Below are 20,343 nucleotides of genomic sequence, written 5' to 3'. Positions count from 1 at the left end.
GAGTACTCAAATGCATTTTTAATTCACAGGGACCATAATATTTCACTGAAATTGTAAAGAATACCCAGTATCGTTATCACACATGGCTATTAGAGCTACAGATCTGGTAAACATAAACATTCACAAAATAAATTAAAGGCTGTAAGTATTGGCCAGAGAGAAAGAAATGTAGAGTTTGCAGAAGGTTGTGCAGGCTGGAGCAGGACATAGGGACAGAAGGAGAGGGTAAGGCAAAGAAGGAAAGGAGAAGGAAAGGGAATCAAGCTCAAATGCACTCTATGCTGCTCAATAAAATTATGTGCCATATACGTGCACTAATAAAATAAAGTAAAAAAACAACGATCCAAATAAAAACTCTCTAGGTCGATGAGTGTTCACCAAAGGTGTTGGATACAGGTTATACACATCTAGGCGTGAAAGGAGGTTGTCATTTCTTTCTCTTCATAGAACTTGCAGCAACACTCAGTTGGCAACTATGGAGAAAAAAATTTTCATTCAAGCAGGAACAAAACACAACATATTTAGTAATATGCTCAGTTGGAGGACTGGGGAGAAAGCCAGTGGAATAAGCGCTTGCCTGGCAAGCACATGGGCCTGGGTTCAATCCCCAGTTCTGGAAAAGAATAGTAATATGCTCAGTTGGAAATTTGAGGAAGTTATTCAAAGAAAAATATAAACTTTCTTTAAAAGTGAAAGTATAAAAAGAAAGTATATATAACAAAGAGAATTCTTAAAACATAGTTCTACATAACCATATACATACATATATATATATATAATTCTAATGCATCCCATTAAAAACTTATTTCAGTGCTGGGGAGAGAGCTTGGTGGTCTAAGCACCTGCCTGGCAAGTACAAGGACTTGAGTTTGATTCCTGGCATCGCGTGCCTTGCCAACCCCGAACCCCCGAGCATGCTGTGCCAGCCACCAAAACTAAGCAAGGTGGCACATGCCTGTAATTCCAGGACTAGGGAGGCTGAGACAGGAGAATCACTAGGAGTCTCAGTTGCCTAGCTAGACCCTGTACCAAATAAATACAATTTTTAAGAAGTCTTATTTCAGTTGTCAGAAAACTTTCAACATTATCCTTAGTTTATCAGAAAATCTAATGATGCTATCAACAAGTTATGTCACTGAGTTTTCTTTTTTAAAATCTTTTCAATTAGTAAGATTTAAAAGTAAATATTTCTCTATTTATTAATAATTATTATATGACAAAAATTTATCTGAAGTTACAAGAGTACACATGAACCTAGCAAGTTAATTTTATGGAGTATATTCCAAGAAAGTAAACTCATTCCTGGACAGAAGTAAAACTGTAAAAATATTCATCAACACATGGGTATAGGAAATGAATACTGAAAACAGCATCTGAAAGTAGGGTAAAGTTGAAATGGTATTACTCTATATGATTGATATATATTTTATAAATTTAAAAGCTATTGAAGATCTGTTTTAATGCCATTAGTAATGATTTGAAAAAAATAAGGAAAGTGCACAGAAATGTGAATATAAAGTAAATTAATTATATGACAATAAGTTGAGATTTTTCACAAAAAGATTTCCAGAAGAGGAAATCAATTATATAAAAACAATTTGAGATTTTAGGAAATAAGTTCTCAAAAAGTTTAGCTAGGAATGATTGTTTCTTCATTAAAAGAAATGGGTTTTGTACTTCAATTTTATATCTAAAATTAGTGAGCATGACTTTCTTTCATGGTAGATGAGAGAATAAATTTTTTAAAGGGTATTGTGCATTAGTTTGGTGATAGTGTGAGAATGACTCTACCTTAGCAGTTGTGAAATGTTACTTGTGGAGAAGTTTAGTATAAAAATATTCCTGATTAAAAAATTGATCTTTTAAAATAATAGATTCATAGAAACCACAATGCCTTCATTTTCCTTGAAAAACTAGGGAAAGTATGCATATGAAGACTATGATAGTACGATATTAATGGACCACATTTCTGCGCCTACAAATTTCTTTCTGTAAGGAATGTGGTCCTGCCAAGGGCAGGGACTGCTGCGCCTTGCTGCTGCAGAGTGGCAGCAACTTCTCAGTTGAGAACATGATATGGATCACCCTCGTCACAAACAGGGGAGCTGCGTCACTGCAGAACTGACTTTTCGTGAGGAGACCAAAATCAAACTGCATGTAGCTCTTCTCGTCTTTGCATTTTGTATAGTCCTCAGAAACAACTATTCTTACACTGAGTGGTTCTTGAAAAAATAAGTGTTTTACCTCAAGGTTTTAAAGCTGGTCACTACTAGCCTAATCATTTCTTATACAAATATTATTAGTTGAGGGCAAATAAACTAAATGATTCACCAGAGGCTCTTCAGAAAAAGGAAATATGACCCTCAGTAATAAACAGTTAGTGTGCTGTCACTGTTCTTTATTTTTACCCAGTCTTTCTGTATAGACTTTGAGCAAGGAGAACCCTATTCAAGCCCTAGATATGTCTACCTGAGAGGCTTCCAGGTGTTTAAATCCCAGGGAAGAGATAGAAATATCGTGTCATGGATACTCTTTCAATTGTAGGCATTTGTGTCAGGATAGTTGGTGTCTCAAATGAACGTTGAACCTGAAATAGTAAAAGAAAGTCCTTTAGAAGATTTCTTTAAAAAGAAAATACAGACTACACTCTCAACAGGGAAAAATACCAAAGCCTATTTAAAGCTGTTGATAGGCTGTGTAAACTAAAGATGCTTTTCGCTTTTCCTTAGGTATGGTACAGACAGGAACTGGAATCCTTAAGTTGAATTCCCTGGTGAACAAGGCTGTGGAAAACACACATTCTTAGAAAAATGAAACTGGCTCTGTGAAATTATTGAACACTTCCTGTTTCAATAATCATGAGATAAAGGATGTAGCATCGTGACAAGCACTTTAGGAAATTTAAAAACGTTTTGCAAATGGTTTTTCAACGTTTTTTAGGATTGGCAAGAAGGAAAACTCCTACCTTTCGAAAAACGTCCTCCAAATGATAACGCCAGCAATATTCTTTTAGGAAGTAAGTGAGTTGAGAAATGAAGAGGGAGCCAGCAGTATCTGTGAGCCAAGAAACATTATCTGAAATAAATACAGGAAAACACCCATGAATGTAGCTCAGTAGACACAGGGAAGGCTGTCTTGAGTCAAGGGCTCCAAGACAGTGTCATCTGATACTTTGGAAACTGAAAGGGCTAAGCTGTGTAGAACTGAGACCTCAGGTTTCCACAGCAGATAAAACTTTCATGGACCCTCAAGTATGGATTCTCTCAGCTTGCTTCATGGACAAGGCCAACGCTACGCCTGGTGGGATCTCATCCAGTGGAAATGACCGCTGAATCCTACCAACGCTCCCTGAGAAGTCTCTGCTCAGCACCTTGGGCTCCTCCTCATCCACACTTGTTTCTATTGCATACAAATCTTTTGACAGTTGATTTCTCCTTACCATTCTAAGGTGTGTACATTTCTATTATTATTGAAAATAAAAGATAACAGTCCTCTAATTGCCATTTATTTACAGATAGCTTCCAACTTCTCCTTCCCTTTTATACTTAAATTTTTCAAATATGTCTATTCTCTCCATCTCCTTTTCCTTCCATTCTGCTCATTTCTGTCTAGTTTCTCCCTCCTTTCCCACATACCAGTTTTACAAAACAAGCTCTTTCCAGAGTCTTCTGTGACATCCAAGTCACTAAATCTCACTGTCATTTATCAAACCTCCCTTTGATTTGAACTGATATTCACACCAAAATCTATTGGCAAATTGCAAAAGAGTCTTTAGCTATTTCTAAAAAATAGGTACTGCCAGTTTTCTGTCCTACTCTCTGAACCTGCTTGATGAGTTCAACTTGACATCTAATCCTTCCACCTCTCACCTTGAGCACCACGGTTCTTCATGTCTCACTCTATGACTTCATTTTATGCTACCCTCAACTCTTAGATGGCTTTATCCACTCTTAATTTATTAAATGTAATCCTCAGTTACCATCTCTCAAAATTCTTTAATGCAGATCTCTTTTCTAAAACACACAACTATTCAACACTCTATTCTTTATTTCACCTTCATAACTGCCACAGCCATGTCAACGCTTTCGCAAGAACCCTGTTCACATGAGTGTGAGTCGTCACCTACCCTCAGTCATCGCTATCATCTCTATTTCCTACCGTATCCACCGAACCACTGTTACACATTAATTGCCTTTTGTTTTAAATAACTCAGCTCATTCTTCACCCATCATTATCACCTCTGCCTGGCAATGCTCCAATAGAACCTAACCTGCTTTTCTCTCTCTACTCTTGCTGCACTGTAATTCATTTGCTCAGGTTTCCCCAGAGAGGTCATCTAAAAATGAAAATGATTTTCTGGTATCGTTGCTTAAATCCCACCAAAAGTTTCTGTTGTTGTTATGACAAAGGTCATATAATGCCTCTAATTGCCTGGCTCTGAGCTCGCCTGGTGCTCCTGCTCTTCTTGCACCCTGCACCTCTCCTCCAAGGTCTTTGACTTCTCCAGTCCCCTGTGCAAACTGTTTTTCTGCTTGGGATGTTCATTTTGCCATTAATGTGGTTGCCTTTTTATCTTTTAAATGGGAGCAGCAATGTTTCTTGAAAGCACTCATCACAGTTGACAGCCATTGTTCATTTCTGTTTTGGTGTATTTGTGTTTTTCCTCCAATTCATTTCTGTCTCCCTAGCCCTGTTGTAAACTCCATCAGCGTCAGCAGCCCTATCTGTTTTAATTGTGTAGCATGCCCTTTGCATATCTGCCCTTTTCCCAGCACATGATTATGCATTCAGAAAGAGAAAGCAAGGATTTTGCATACTGGACTTTAATTTGTCAATGAAATCAGCTACTTTTTTGAGCATATATATCAGGCCTCATATGACTGTTTAACTTAGCTTTCCAGCTAAAATTATAGGACTGTTTCTTTACCTAAAATCTATTGAAAGTACAGTATAGAAAACAAATAGAAGTTGGACAGTTCTCTATGTAGGTATATTACTCATCCATATGATTGGGTGGGCCCTTTTCACATGGCCCTTTACCTGCTCCACAGGGTTGCCCAGCGTCCAGTAATTCCTACCCATTCACATGTAGTGATGCCCAACCTGAGCAATGCAATGAAGATTTTTAAAAAGGCAGAGTCTCAAAACCTACTCTAGACATACTGAATCAAAATCTGCATTTAAGGGACATCCTACATTGATTATCAAAGTGTGCAGGAACAAACTCAGACATTTAGAATTATGAAATGTGTGCATTTGTGGGTTTTTAAAAATTGCTTGACCTAAATTTTTACTAGAATAATAGTGTACATGATTGCTAACCATGTGTGTAAGTGTGTGTGTGTTTTTGTGTGTGTGTGTGTGTTCTGCTAGGTAGACCAAGGACAAGCAAGATTATTCTGTCTCTATGTTCTACTTCTACCTTCTACTATGACTTTCCTGCCAAAAGAAGATTGGCTTTCGCTCACAGGGTCTGTTAACCCAAATGCAGGCATGATACTGTTCAGTAATTGCCCCAGAGGAGATTCGGACAACAATCCCAGGGCCAGGAGTATGTGAGGAGGAACAGGCCTCATACTCTCACTAGTTAGGTTGTGAAATTGCTCAGAGGTCATTGAGTGAGTCAAACCACATGAAAATGGTGCATTTCAGAGCCATTTCTGTATTTGAAGAACAAATCAGAAAAAAGCATCCTCTACTTTTGTGTAGTGAAACTCTTTTAAATCTAGAGGCTCACTGGAATCCTACTTACATTGAAATTTTCCTTCCAAATCAAGTTTTAGGGCTCTCAACATTTTAAATCTCTCCTCCAAATAGAATCTCCAATTAAGTAGAGTATAAATGTTCGATAATAAAACACAGTTATAGCCAAGCATGCCACATAGAAACCAGTGGGAAGCTTATCGTCTCCTCTTTGCAATCACTTACGTGGAGTGGAAGATTTGAAAGCGATGAAATCCTTTTCGACGTGGGTCATCATGACGGCATCACTCCGTGCACTATGTGGGTAATACAGTGAGGGATGAGCGCGGATGTCTGCTCTGGCTTTTCTCCTTTCAGCGGTCACCCAGGCAACCCCATCACCATCTGATTAAAACATGGCATGCAATGAAGTATGAGATGCTATGTGACTTTGACAGCCACGCAGTCTAATTCTTTTGTCATTGTGCCCTGATTCAGTACATTTTGTCAAGTATATTACTATTAGAAATAGTACCTCACTGATTTGGGATAATCCTAGTCCCAGATGATTGGGAAACTTCCCATATTTTAGGCTACTTACTGTTTATTAACCTTTCTGAGCTGGATATAAGAGGAATATTAATTTTGGCTTCCCTCACCCATCCCTGGCAAAATGAAACTGAGAAACTAAGGGTCTTGGAGAATCACACGGTCGCACCCTGGGGTCGGAACACAGCCTCACCGCCTCTGCAGGCCTGCGTGATGATGATCTTGGGCTTGTTTATCAGATGCCTGCAATTATTGTTGTTGAAAATTGCAAAGACGGTATCATCACAAAGAACGTCTCGCTCCCTGTCGCTGTGCCGTGTCCCACAGATCCCATCCAGGATGCCGTGGGACATGAACACCAGGAACGTGCTGTCTGATGACCGGTGCTCTTCGAGGTGGGCAAACTCCCTCAGCTCTGTTTCCATTTCCTGAAAAGGCTCAGCATCAATAGGAGGAACTTTCTGTATATACTTTATATATGCACAGCATTCACAAAAGTGAGTAAGAATTAAAGAATCATGTGACTTTTTGAATGAATGGAATTTTAAGAGCAATAGTATTCTGGCATGAATTCAGGCAACTGAGGCATGTAGAATATAAAATGAGTAGGGTTTTTATGTAGCATCTAGTTCAGTGTTTCCTTTTCTGAGGAAACTGGGAGGTAGATGTTTAATCCTTAAGTTCTTGCTTTCCATTTAGTTGTGTTATTCCTTTCACTTTTTATTTCTTCTTTTGAGTTCTTACACTAGGGAGACTATACAATGACGCAGAGTGTGCCTAAGGAGAGCCACATGGAGAGAAAATATTCTCTCAGGCTTTCATAGAGAGCAAATTGGTCAAGCAATGACCGTGACTCATCCAAAAATAGCTGACACTGACAGAGGATCTACAAACTGAGTACAGGGTTTCATGGTAAATCCTGAGGGGATTTGACTGACCTTGTCAGACACAAAAGTTACATTTCTTGTTGTAGAGGTCTTGCTTTATCTTGGTCTTAACCATCCAGCAGAAAAGTATAAATATGAGGTATAAAAAGTAAAGCCATATAAATATGCTGAGCTATAAAAGGCTCAAGTCAACAACTTCTGACATTGCCAGTCATGTGGATAACCCACTACTATTATAGACTACTGGACTATGTTGGATTATTTTGCTGAATTCATGCATCCACAATATATGAATGGCAATGAAATACCCATCTCTGACAAAAGTTAACAAAAAAAGGGGGATATAAATGAAGGACCATTTTGTAGTGAAAAAATGTATGTGTGTGTGTGTGTGTGTGTGTGTGTGTGTGTATAATCTGTCTGTATATACAAAATAGTTAGCAGAAGTATACAGCTACTTTCTCTTAATTCAATGAGAGGAAAGTTTTGAAATAACAGTGTTTAGACAAGAAATCATGTCTGTATCTTGTACTATGAGTAACTACTACAAAGACAACAATATGCAATGTATAATTATTGTAACTGTCTTACTAATCTGTTTCAAAACTGTCTCATAGCTATTTCTCAATAAAATTAAGAAAATAAAATAAAAAAACTGGGAGGTAGAATACAGTGAGGGCCAATTGAGATGGTGTGTCTTTCATTCCATCAGTTTGTTCTCATCTGAATTCCAATGGGTTTCCTGGAGTTCTTTATTAAGGGTAGAAAAGAGAGACAGAGATTTTTCCATTGACAAAAATTGAAAGCACTACATTTTTCATCATGGGGTAGCTGAAATTTAGGCATAAAATGATTTATCTAAATTCTCCCAGGGTACTTGTTACAGAATCAGTATCTCAACTACTTAAATCTCTTCACAATTAGACACATGGATTTGACATTATTATGACTCTCAGATGCACTTAGTAGATATCAGAGAGCTTTGGGGCCCAGAACTTGTGTCTTACTCAGACCTTCAACTTAAAGACACCTCCCAGAGGAAGAATTCTGAAAGACTCAACATCTTTAGTGAAATATTCATCTATGGAAAATCTCTAAATATTTGCTATGAGATGGTGCACTGAAGAAGACTTGGACCCAGCAGCTCCTGTTCTGGAACAAATGTAATTCCTGTGCTGTCAAATGTTCTGTTCTTGCTGCTGCCCAGGAAAAGGTTGAAAACTGTTTAAGAAGGAAGGAAAGTTACTCTACTCTCTCGGACTGTTACCTGAGCTGTTAGGTTCTCTTTTACAACCACTGAGTATCCAAGGTCGTTAAGCAGGTCTTGCATCCTCAAAAGGTCTACCTCAGCACCATCTCGATTAGAAAGATAGTCAAACTTCGTGTTGCAGATGATGAGGGCCAGTCGTGTTCGGCCCTCTTTCTCCATTATTGGGTATATCTGTAATTAGAAGATGCAGAATGACTTGAGTCAGACCCTTCCATTCTGCCACCAAAGTTCAAACAAAACAAACCAGTATGATTATAAAGTAGGTGAGAGGAAGCTTAGTAATGCAAAATATCCACCTGCAAAGAAAGACAAAGAGTCAAAGTAAAAATACATGCCAAGTCCAAATATTCACTCCTTGTAAGAACTTGGTTTGGGTTAGGTAGCAGAGAGCAGCGCAAAGCGTGTTCTAGCATGAGATAAAAGAAATAGGGAACCTAATGGGAAGACCACTTTAAGACAAAATCATTGTTGCAACAATTAAAGCATTCATTGCCTCCCCAGTGTCTTGCTTGAATCCACAACATTCTGTCTCCCTGCTCCAAAGCACATTACCTTATTTGCCTCTGCAGTCTTCAGCTGTTGGAAATGACTGTAAGGGCAAAGCTTCAATCTTTTCTCAGGCTGGACACCATGGATTTCACAAAGACCTAAAAGAGAAACAGCAAACAGGGGAAGCAACTCATTAGTGAATACACAAGGCCTTGCCATCTGCCATGTCTCCTCTCACTCCTCAGGAATGTTGACCACAATTCCACTTAAAAACATAAGGCAATTAGAAAATTGTATCTTGTTGAACTAAAACAAATATCTTAAGAACTCCCCTCACCCTCTTTTCTTTTCTTCTTATCACTGACCCCACTATAAATTCCTGTTTATCTGGTGGCCATAACACTAATTTTTCAAGTCCAACACCTTAGAGTCACCTCTACAGTCTAAAATTTGAAAGGAAGCTTAATATTCATGTAGCTCAATCAAATAACTACTCAAACATTTGAAATCCACCTATTTTTTTTCATTTTTTAAAGATAATGAAAATAATGCAAACATTAGAAGCAATACAGAATTTCACTAAACAAGATCATAGGAATTTATCAATGGTTGCTATGCTGCACATTGTTGTCTTCAAATTAATTATTCAGATTACAAGGTATAAGCACATAAAATTAGTCGAAAAATTTAAAGGAAGAAAAAAATATTTAAGCATTAACCATGCTTTTGAATGGTAGGAATCAGTAACAAAATTGCTCCTGCTACAGTGTGTGTGTGTGTGGTGTGTGTGTGCGTGTGTGCATGTGTGTGTGTGTGTGGTGTGTGTGTGCGTGTGCGTGTGTGTGTGTGTGTGGTGTGTGTGTGTGCGCGTGCGTGTGTGTGTACTTTTTCCCCTTCCTTCTTTCTTTTCTCCTTTCCCTCATGGATGCAATGAGAGACCACAGTCACAACTGGAGTAGCTCACACCCACATGTGCAAGCAGTGTATTGTGTCCCTAATGTAAGAACTGGAAAGAATAAATAAAATCTGAAAATTATGATAGATACTGTGAAAGGGAAAGAAACTATTCAAAGGGAAGGAACAGGTGAGATGAGGGAAAGGAGAAAAGAACTCCTTTTATAATATCTCTGCTTTCTGACTACCATTCTGACCTCCTTTTGCAATGTTCCTTGACAGGTAACTTACACTATTCTATGCTATGATTTACATTTTTTGCTTATTATAACATGTACTGGTATACACTAATCACAATGTGGCCATTCAGAAAACATCTAACTCCTTCCCCAGTGACAGCTCAACAATACTTTCATGGCCTCAGTAGGTCTTTCTTTTAATGTTTCTATTCTTAAATGTGAATGTCCCATAAAGTAGTGTTCTTGTTGCATTTCCATTGTGATTGGTTGCTATAAAGCAATTAAGACAGGAAGATGGCTTTCATTTATGTATTCCCAGTATGTAGAATAATTATTTGGGAAAACTAAAAGCTTATAACCCTTTATTAAGGAATAGATATCTTAAATACTTGAAAATATCTCTGATTTGTTATTCCTTTTTCTTTAGGGCATGAAACCTTCTGGTCCTTATATTTTTTCATACAAATTATTTTATCTTAGTAATAAAAAATCTGTCAACCTTCACTGCTTTTAGTTTTTCCTTCTGTGCAACCCACTCTGGCTGTTATCCTCATCACTTAAACTAAATACTTCTTATGAATGCTACCACTCTCCATTTGTTACCTATTAATCATTTTACATGGGAAACCATGTAACCTTTCTTTAGGACTGTTCTTTTTTTTTTTTTTTTTTGCAGAACCAGGGATTGAACTCAGGCCCTCGCACTAGCCAGGGAAGGGCTTATTCTACTGAGCTATCTGCCCAGCCCTTCAACAGTGCTCTTTAGGCTTCCGTAGCACTGCATTTTTCAGTCATGCTTCCTAAATCTGTGTTCCTTGGTGCTTCTTTCCTTTTGCCATAACTCCAAAATTTTCATTATCATATTTTGAGCTCTCAAAAGTAATTAGCAATTTTTAAATATCTCAATGAAATTTTTTTATATAATCTTTCTAATATAGTCTATCCATTGTTTCCCACTGAGGTGGCTTCTTCTGGTCTTATAATTTAAAATATCCTCTGCACCCTGATGGTCCCAATGTTCATTCTCCACCCTGATTTCTCCATGAGCTCTGCAGTTGAACATCCAGCCAGCTATTCACTCTCTTGGAGATAACGCCTGTTTCAACTTCCCATGTACAAAGCAAGACACTTGATTTTTACCTTCTTTAAACATCTGTCTTTCCTGAGCATCACAAGTTTCCTCTCACTCTGTAGGTTCTACCAGTCATTCAGCTGGCAAACCAAAATAAGAATTTGACTCTTTCTTCTCTTATTTTCTACTTAAACTATTAGTAAATTAAATGCTGTCATGATCTTTACAGACCTCAGTCTAAATCCTGTTATCTCTTAAAATTTATTTCAACTAATACATAAAAGCATAAAAGTTATGCATACTTGTTGGGTAATATGGGCTGTTTTGACAAATGAATGCATTGTGTAATGCTTAAATATAAATTTAAAAAAACCTTCTAAGATTTTCTATTGGCAATAACGCCTAGATCCCTCTCCACTGGCAAAGTGGCTTATGCAGAATGCCTCAGATCTATTCTGTAGTTCTACCAATTAAGCTTTCCCTAATCTCCTAGCTTACATCTAGATTGGCTTTTCCTTTTAACCTCTTAAATATAACCTTAGTCATCTCCTAGACTCCTTCCCCTTCCCATTTACTTAGTCTGACACAACTGCCTCCTCATCACCCAGGTAGATGACAAATGACCACCTGTACCTCTTCTCTTCCCTTGATCTTACCTACTTCTCCACCCTCAAACACACTGTCCCTGCCATATCTAATCCTTTTATCTCTTGTATATATTCTGAATATACACTCTATTTTACACATTTATTATGTATCTACCCTTAATGTTTAGAAACAGTACCAGCAACATCTTGATTTGTCTAACCTACTGCCATGTACATCTAGCAATGAGAATAGCAATTCAGTTTTTCAACTACTATGCACGGAATTCATGCACATATGAGAATTCTCATGATTCTCCTTCATTTCTTCACCTTCACATTTCTTTCTTGGTTTCTGAGAAATGAAGAGCAGGAACTAAGTGGTAATCATATTCTGGGGGAAGACAGAAGTGAGAGCAACTTAGATTGTCTGAAGCATAATTTGACATCAAAGTGGCTCTTCACCATCTTGAAGAGCCCTGCACAGCTGCTTTGCCCTAACTGATGCCTGGGGCTTCCCATAGAGCTCAGGGTTTGCTAGGGGTTACCTGTTGGAGAGATGGCCAGTTCCTCCACTGACACAGCAATTTCTTCATCACTATTTTCTTTACTTTCCCCTTTAGATGCTGCAATAGAAATGAACAAAATGCTAAGGATCAGTGCTATGCAGTGCTCCGAATGTCATTTCTAAGACACAAATTCACCAAAAGCATAGGTTGCCTAGGTCTTTATTAAAAGACGTTCTCATGAGAATTAGGGTTAGAAGGATTTCACTTGTGACGTGGAGTTTGGAGGCAATTACCTGTCAAAGTGGCTGCTGAGGCACATTGTTCAGACTCTTCATCTTTTTCAGGAAGAGAATCTGAAATAATATGAGAAACAGAGTTGTGGGTTTTTTGTTTTGTTTTTTTTTTTTGTTTTTGTTTTTTGTTTTTTTTCAGAATCAGGGATTGAACTCAGGCCCTTGGGCTTGCCAGGGAAGCGCTTATTCCACTGAGTCATCTCCCTGCCCCCATAGAAAGACTTTTTTTTTTTTTTTTTTTTTTTTGTGCAACTGGGGATTGAACTTGGGTCCCTGTGCTTGCCAGGGAAGCGCTTATTCCACTCAGCTATCTCCCCGGCCTGAAAAACAGAGTTCTAAGCAGAACTAGATTTCTAGAACCTGTACACTTCAAACTCTCCCCCTTGCTCTGGTATGTAAATGAACACGTGTGGCACAAGACCGCTCTATGAAGCATGAGATTTGGCCAATTTTCCAGCTCCATCTATGTTTCAGAGGATGCTGACCTCTGTGCCCAATTAAAAAGTAGACAGAGATCCTATGAAACAAAGAAATTATTCAGCTTCCTGCTTATATAACCAAAAGACTAATAAAAGTCTTACTCAGTGCTTGCTCATGATAGCATTTACTACTTTCTGATAAGATGTACAGATATATAGAAAAGTTAGATAACCTTTTTCATCTCTTTTTTGTTTTTTTAGTACAGGGTCTACAGAGTCTTACTAGATAGATCAGACTTGTAGTGACCTGTCTGTGTTCAGCCTCCCAAGAACTAGGATTACAGGCATATGCTACCTTGCCCAGTCTTAATCCCTGTCTCAGCATGCCTCAGGGGAGGGGCAGGCATGGGACGCCCAGGATGGAACCTGGCCTCCATTTCTGCCTAATCAGGTGCTTTAGTCCACTGAATTATTTGTCTGTCTCTAGGAAAGTTAGATAATCTTTGAACAGCAACAAAAATCCTTCTATAGCAATGTTCCAAAAATCTAGAATATACTTATTTCATGTTCTACTCTAGATTTGGGTTAGGGAACTATAACCTGGAAGCCAAAATAAATTATAAAGTTTTGTTGAAATTTATCAACATTTAGAAACACTTTTTTGATGCTCTCATCCAGCTGTAGCAGATCTGGGTCATGCAAGGGACTATTATCCACAAAGCTTAAAATACTTACTATTTTGGGGTAAAGTGTATGCCACCTACACTGAAAAGTGAAAGTTGAGAAGCAAACAGTAACTGTTCAATTCTGTGCCTTCAATTGAATAGAAATCTGGATTTAGGGGCTGGTGAGATGGCTCAGTGGAATAAGTGCTTCCCTGGCAAGTGCAAGGGCCTGAGTTCAATCCCTGGTCCAAAAAAAAAAAAAAAAGAAAAAAGAAATCTGGATTTATAGAAGTTTCTCTTTGAACCACAACACAGAAGGCAGTAGATTTTTCTCCACTGAAGATTCTATATATCTCTGAACAATGGAAACTTTCTCTCTTATATAGTCAGAGAATCTCAGACTCCTAAGAGCTATCTCAGAATTCTAAATAGCCATTCATTCACTTTGTGAATATTTTCTGAGTGCCTATCATGGGTCAAATGCCACTAATGATGTGTTTAGAATCTGTGCATGAAAAAAATTCAAGCAAAGATCCTGTATTTTGGAGCTTATTTTTAGAAGAGGAAGATAATTATATAATGAATAAATTATATAGTATAATTAAGTAGACAGTTGTTAAAGTAAAAGGAAAATGTGCAACAGTATAAAAGTTAATTGGGATAGATTGGGGTAGATTGAGCCATCAAATAGAATAGATAATGATGCAAAACATTCCTTTGGATAGGGACAGTGTATTCTGTACTTGTAAGTGGAAGAATAAAATAGCTCACAGAAACAGCAGAGAATGAAGGGGCTATTAGGCCTGGACGGAAGCTGCTTACGTGATCTGCGCCATCTCCTGGAGTGGGAGTGGTGGTCAGCAATAAATTTGCGAGTCTTATATTCAGCATGCTTCACCTTTTTCTTTATTTTGTGCATTTTCTTCTTGGTTATACAGTTTTTCTGAAGTCATAAAAAGCTCCATCCACTAGGTTCTTGACAGCAGACTCTCTAGTCTCTCATGGTTCTTCATCAAGTGGCTCCTTAGCTGTGAGAGATGAGTATTCGGTAGGAAGAAAACCTTAGACATTTGATTCTAGGCCACTGGTTCTCACATTTTAATGTGAATGACGTTATATAACGCATAGGTACACGTTCTCTATGATGAAGGTGAGCATGAGGTATATCTGAAGTGCACTGATAAAATGTGATTGAAAAAGTAAAGTTAAAAAAAAAAAAAGAATTGGGGCTGGGGAGATAGCTCAGTGGTCTAAGAACCTGCCTGGAAAGTACAAAGACCTGGGTTTGATCCCCTGTACCACACAGTGCGCCAGCCCCAGAATCCTGGGCGCACTGTGCAGGCTGCTGAAACCAGGTATGGTGGGGCGTGCCTATGATCCCAGCACCAGGGAGACTGAGACAGGAAGATCACTACAAGTCTGAGCTGCACTGTGAGAACCTGTACCAAATAAATAAATAATTTTTAAAAATTAAAAAGAAAATAAAATCATTTAGAAGGTTCGACCACATTTCCCAAATTCTTTTTAAACAGACTTATTTATTTATTTATTTATTTATTTATTTTATTTTGCTGGCTCAGCCTGTCCTCGGGGTGAGGCTGGTGGGGTATGTGGTGCCAGGGATCAAACCACAGTCCCTTGTACCTGCCTAAGCTTGCCTAAGCAAGCACTTTAGACCACTGAGCTAGCTTATTGACCCCCACATTTCCCCAAATTCTGATTTGAAAGATTTGGATAAATCCTGTGAATTTTTCAGTTTTAGCAGTTTCCCAGGTGAAGCCAAAGCTTCAAGTCCAAAAAGCACACTTGTGATGACAACACTGAACTCCTTCTCTTGTTCAGCCCTCTATTAATGATAGAAGGGAATGGAACTCTGAACCTGAAAGATACTTGGGACAAGTTCATCTTCTTTAAAATCAGAAAATGAACTTTAGGAACAATGGAGATTAAGAACAGAATATATTTACTGGGGGAAAGAAAGCTCCTATCAATGAAGACAGACAGGAGGCCCAAAAGGGTTGCCCTGTAAGCCGTCTCTCCCAAAGATATTTATAGAATAAAACTCTGAGGTGGAAAAGATGGGAACTCCCTTAGGTGGGACAAAACTATGGTCACCCAATAAGATCAGAAGTACAGTTGCTCAGGTGAAATTGATTAAATACAGAACCAAATGGGGAAGCCAGTCACACAACAACCAGACATAACGACAGAATATGGGCTTTTCCTGTAAGGATTTGGGTCACTGACTCTCTCAGGCTTCCTATTTAGAATATCAATTCCTGATGCCAACCTCTAGGGAAGTATGAGAAAATGGTAGCATTTCTCTACTATTTTGTCCTGAGGTCCAGCCCACAGCAGGCCTGTGTCTCTCCCAAAGCTTCATTCATCCCGTCTTCCACAATGTACACTTGAGCACTTAGCTCTGCCTCACTGCCTACAATATTTGTATCTAATTTAGCTGCCTACAAAAATCTCAAGAAAAAAGAGTAAAGAAAGGCAGATATATAATTTTCTAGGGATGGGCATGCGGGATTGATATTCTAAACAGGTGTCAATCATCTTGAATGATCCAGAGTCACTGACCCAATCCCAACAGGAAGAACCCTGTCCCATACTCATGTCCACTTGCTACATGACTGGCTTCTCCACTCGGTCCTGGATTTAACCATTACCCCAGCAATGGTGCTTGTAATCTTGTTGGTTGACTGTAGTTTTGTCCCACCTCATTCCCACCTAAGAGAGTTCCCATCTTTTCCTCCTTAGACCTGCCTCACTGCATGGTTTTACTCTATAAAAAATCCTTGGAAGAGATAGCTTCCCAGGGTAACCTGTTCAGGCTCCCATTCTGTCCCTCTATCAGAAAAAAGCTTTCTTTTTCCAGTAAACACATTTTGCTCTTAACCTCTGTTTGTTTCTAAATTTAATTCTTCAGTTTTATAGATAACGAACTCATCCCAGGTATCTTTTGGGTTGGTAGTTTCATTCCCCTACACCAAGATCACAAAGCAACTTACAGGTAGCTTATGCTTGCTCTACTTTCTTTTTTTGTTCAGCATAGTAACTAATTTAAGAAGACATATTCAGTACGTGTAGCCATAAAGCATAAGCACATCATATCTATAAACTAATACGTCTTTTCTGTTGCTGTGGCTGACAGTCCTGTGCTCAGTGATTAAAAACATTAACTTATTTACTTGGTACTGAAAATAGAAGTTTGTACAGACAGCAGAAATAAGGCAAAAATGTAAATTTCTTTGTTCAGCTATACGACTTCTCATTCTGAGAATTTCAGGACAGTATGAGTCAGAAGACAAGCAGCACAGCACAGAAAAACATAAGGAATTCACATCCGGGTAGTTTACATTGACTGTTCTTTTAAGAATCTACAAAGTGCTAACCAAAATACTTGGTTCACAAAGTTGCCGATGTGCCCCAAAGCTCGATACTCCTTTTGTCCCCAGTCCCCAGCCACAGTCCCATGTGGCAGTTCTCTCTCCCTACCTTCTTCTTCTGTCTCGGAGACAAGAAGTGGAACTCCCTCAAAAAAGTCACAGGCAGAGAATAAGTAAAGGCACTCACCTGCTAACGCTGTCCTCTCACTCTGGGCAGGAAAATCAATGAAATCGCTGTCCACTCATTCTGGGCAGGAAAATCAGTGAAACTGAAAGCACTCGAAAACCTGCTTCCTTTCCTGTCAGCCAGTAGCGTATTGGTGCAGACTGTGTGGGAAATTCCAGCTTCTCACAATCTCGGTCTATTTTTCAGGATAGAATTGGGCCTCATTTCTGATGTGTAACTTCCTGGTTGATACAGGCAAGTTCATGCATACACAAGTGCTGTGTCCAGTATTCAGTCTGTCCTCAGCACTGGTAATAAATCTGACTTAGTATTTGTCTCAGACCCACCCTGAACTTTGCTATGGCTCAGAGCCTCATTCCATAGATGCCTCCATTAGCTGGGAAGCATAGGTTTTCTTTCTTTCTTTCTTTCTTTCTTTTTTTTTCTCATTTTTTAAATTAATTTTATTGAGAAACAAATAGCAATGAGAAAGTTTCAAAACAGGTTAGAAAGACAGTTACAATAATTAATACATTGCATATTGTTGTATTCATAGTAGTCATAGTACAAGATGCAGACATGATATCCTGTCCAAACACTATTAGTACAAATCTTTCTATTCATTGAATTAAAAGAAAGGAGCTCTCTATCTATCCTAACTAGTCTGTATATATAGACACAAAATGGTCCTTCATTTGTACCCCCTTTTTCTTGTTTAGCTTTGCCAGAGATGGGTACTCCTTTGCCATTTAAATATTGTAGGTGCATGAATTCAGCAAAATAATCCAATATAGTCTAGTAGTCCATAATACCTGTCATTTCTATGGGTCTTGGTTATTTACTAGATTCACATGTGTAGTTTTCTGTTAACTGTGCAAGAATATCTTCTACCTAAACAAAGTATTAATGTGTGGTTGCCATTAAAATGAAATTATGGCAAAGCTTATAGAGTACAGGAGGGTCACTTATTTTCTTTAATTTCACAGTACTCAGTAGCCACAATTACATGCTTAGTTGGTATCTGTGATTTTTTTTCTAGTCTATTTTGAAACACTTAATGTACTACTAATTTAATTGATGAATCAAATCAGTGACTTCCTGCCATCTGTGCCCTTTCCCTTTAAATTTAAACTGGCCTCATGACTTGGTTTTGGCCAATGAGCTGCCTCATAAAATGTCTAATTTTCCCTCTTGGTTACGGGAAACTCTGTGCAAACAAACCTTGCCCCATTGGCTGGAGGATCATAGCTGTCTCAGGGACATGAGTCCTGCTGTCCCAGCCAAGCGGTCCTAGACCAGGCCCCAGTCTGCTGCTTCCAAATATGAGCAACTTCTGGTCCAAATGTCACCTGCAGGAGCAAAGGTAATCCCAGGAGGAAGAAGAAAACCACCAGCCGCTGTCTTGTGAACAATACTAAGTGCTTACTGGTGCCAGGTGAGCCCATTCCTGGGCTGTTTGGATAACTGCTCAGCAATAGATAACTGAAAGGCACATATTTATTTACAGCTTTTGTGTTAATACCATTACCATAAATCTTATTACAGAAACTACAAATTTCTTTTAACTTTACAATGTGTGACAAACACTTTGAAAAGTCAACATATTAAGGAATCTGATACAGGTCTACTTCACTTCACAAACCTAATTTATTCTACTATTTTGGAAAAGATGGTCATATTTATATTTGTGCGAGAAAAACAGTTGTGGTCATGTTTGTCACCCAATGCAGAGCTTGCAAACAAAAACCAAAATCTTGCCAGATGCTTCTATTTGGGAACCAAATTGTTTGAAAATAAAAGCATTTGTGCATATTATGCATATCCATATATTATATAATATAGAGACATTATAAAGTTTATAATGAAGTTATAAAATATTGCATATCATATATATCTTTTTATACTTTATAATATAAACCACTTAATTATATTATTTAATATGTAATATTAAAACATGTATGTGATATATAAAGGTAAGCTAATTGTGGAACACATTTATTACCCACGCACCCACTGTTGGACATAATACTCGGGTTTTTTCACGTTTTAGCTACTGGGAATGCTGTTGCTTTCTTCTTGGCATGCACTCAGACGGGTAACTACTGAGATATACAGTGAATCTATTTTAAGTTTTTTAGGAACTACCGTATAATGGGTCACCGTTTCTCCACTACCATCCACAACACACAAAGGTTCTAATTACCCTGTGTGTTTGCTAACACTTGGTGTTTCCTTTTCCTATGACAGTAACCCCGTTGTGTGTGAGGTAATAAATGATTATGGTTCTCGGCAGCGTTATTTTTCACCCTCTTGCTAGGGTGAGTCAGAACTCGTTTTACTTCCTCATTGAAATCAGATTTATATGAGATGAAAGCTAGAAAATCCAGGTGGCCTTTCCGATTTCATTCCCACTTATCCACCATATTAATTAAACTTATATTCTCTGTTAAAGAACCCCCAGAGACACAGTTCATTTGTCTTCCTTTTCATTGAGTTAAAAAGATCAAGCACCTGGGCTGTCCTAGCAGAGTTGCCTCTGCCTGAATTTGATAAACGAACGCCAGGCTGCCCGGGGCTTCTGCAAGAAACAAAGCAGAAGGTGAGCGTGGGCCCGCCGTGGGCCTGAATCTCATCGCTGACCAAGTTTCTATGTGCTCGCCCTTCTCCTGCTTCACTGTGCAACTCCTCGGTCTGCTCAAGAAACGTTACTCCAAGCGACCCAATGAAATCTGAATTATGAGGCATGATTGAATTGTGTGCTGAATACTTAAATTTTTAATATGTATTATGGCAGGCAGTTTGCTGCTGCTTTCCTTCCAAATACGCCCTCTTCTCACACACACCTGCCTCATCCTCGCCCTTCCGGGAGCAGCTGGCTCAGTCACTTTCAGGAATGTTTTCGCTGGTGCTGTCATGGCTGCACCCACGTCCTGAGTCCATTCAGGATGCTTCCTTTCCAGGGTCACTTTGACTTCGGGGAAGAGCTAGAGAGCTTCAGGGCTAGGTCTGGTGAAGAAGGTGGGTGAGAATGCGCCTTGCAGCTTTCAAAAACTGGGCTTCCTATTGGACTTCGATGGGTGGCCCGGTTCACTGAGTGTTGATCCCATCAACGATGACTTCCAGGACGGCAGGAAGTGCCAAGAACAGTCGGGGGTGGGGGGGAGGGTTCAATGCGAAGGCAACTATTTAAGGCCAGTATGTCTTTTACTGTAATAAGCTTCACTTACACATTG

General features: G+C 38.7%; 1 protein-coding gene across 1 annotated transcript; it reads right to left on the bottom strand.

Annotated features, from left to right (window-relative positions):
- Positions 1-584: 584 nt before the first annotated feature.
- LOC101582248 (caspase-12) lies at positions 585-19,855 on the bottom strand. Its single transcript, XM_004626228.2, has 12 exons — positions 19,670-19,855; positions 16,959-17,090; positions 14,375-14,495; positions 12,469-12,528; positions 12,215-12,292; positions 8,941-9,035; positions 8,386-8,559; positions 6,425-6,659; positions 5,929-6,087; positions 2,966-3,075; positions 2,470-2,587; positions 585-613 (listed from the first exon to the last, which is right to left on the bottom strand). Exons 1-11 carry the CDS (start codon positions 19,853-19,855, stop codon positions 2,489-2,491), a joined length of 1,449 nt encoding a protein of 482 aa, XP_004626285.1. The 3' UTR covers positions 585-613; positions 2,470-2,488.
- Positions 19,856-20,343: the final 488 nt, after the last annotated feature.

This window comes from Octodon degus, unplaced genomic scaffold, assembly GCF_000260255.1.
Source record: "Octodon degus isolate 3935 unplaced genomic scaffold, OctDeg1.0 scaffold00012, whole genome shotgun sequence".
In the NCBI taxonomy this organism is placed as follows: Eukaryota; Metazoa; Chordata; class Mammalia; order Rodentia; family Octodontidae; genus Octodon; species Octodon degus.
This window is presented reverse-complemented; position numbering and strand designations above follow the sequence as displayed.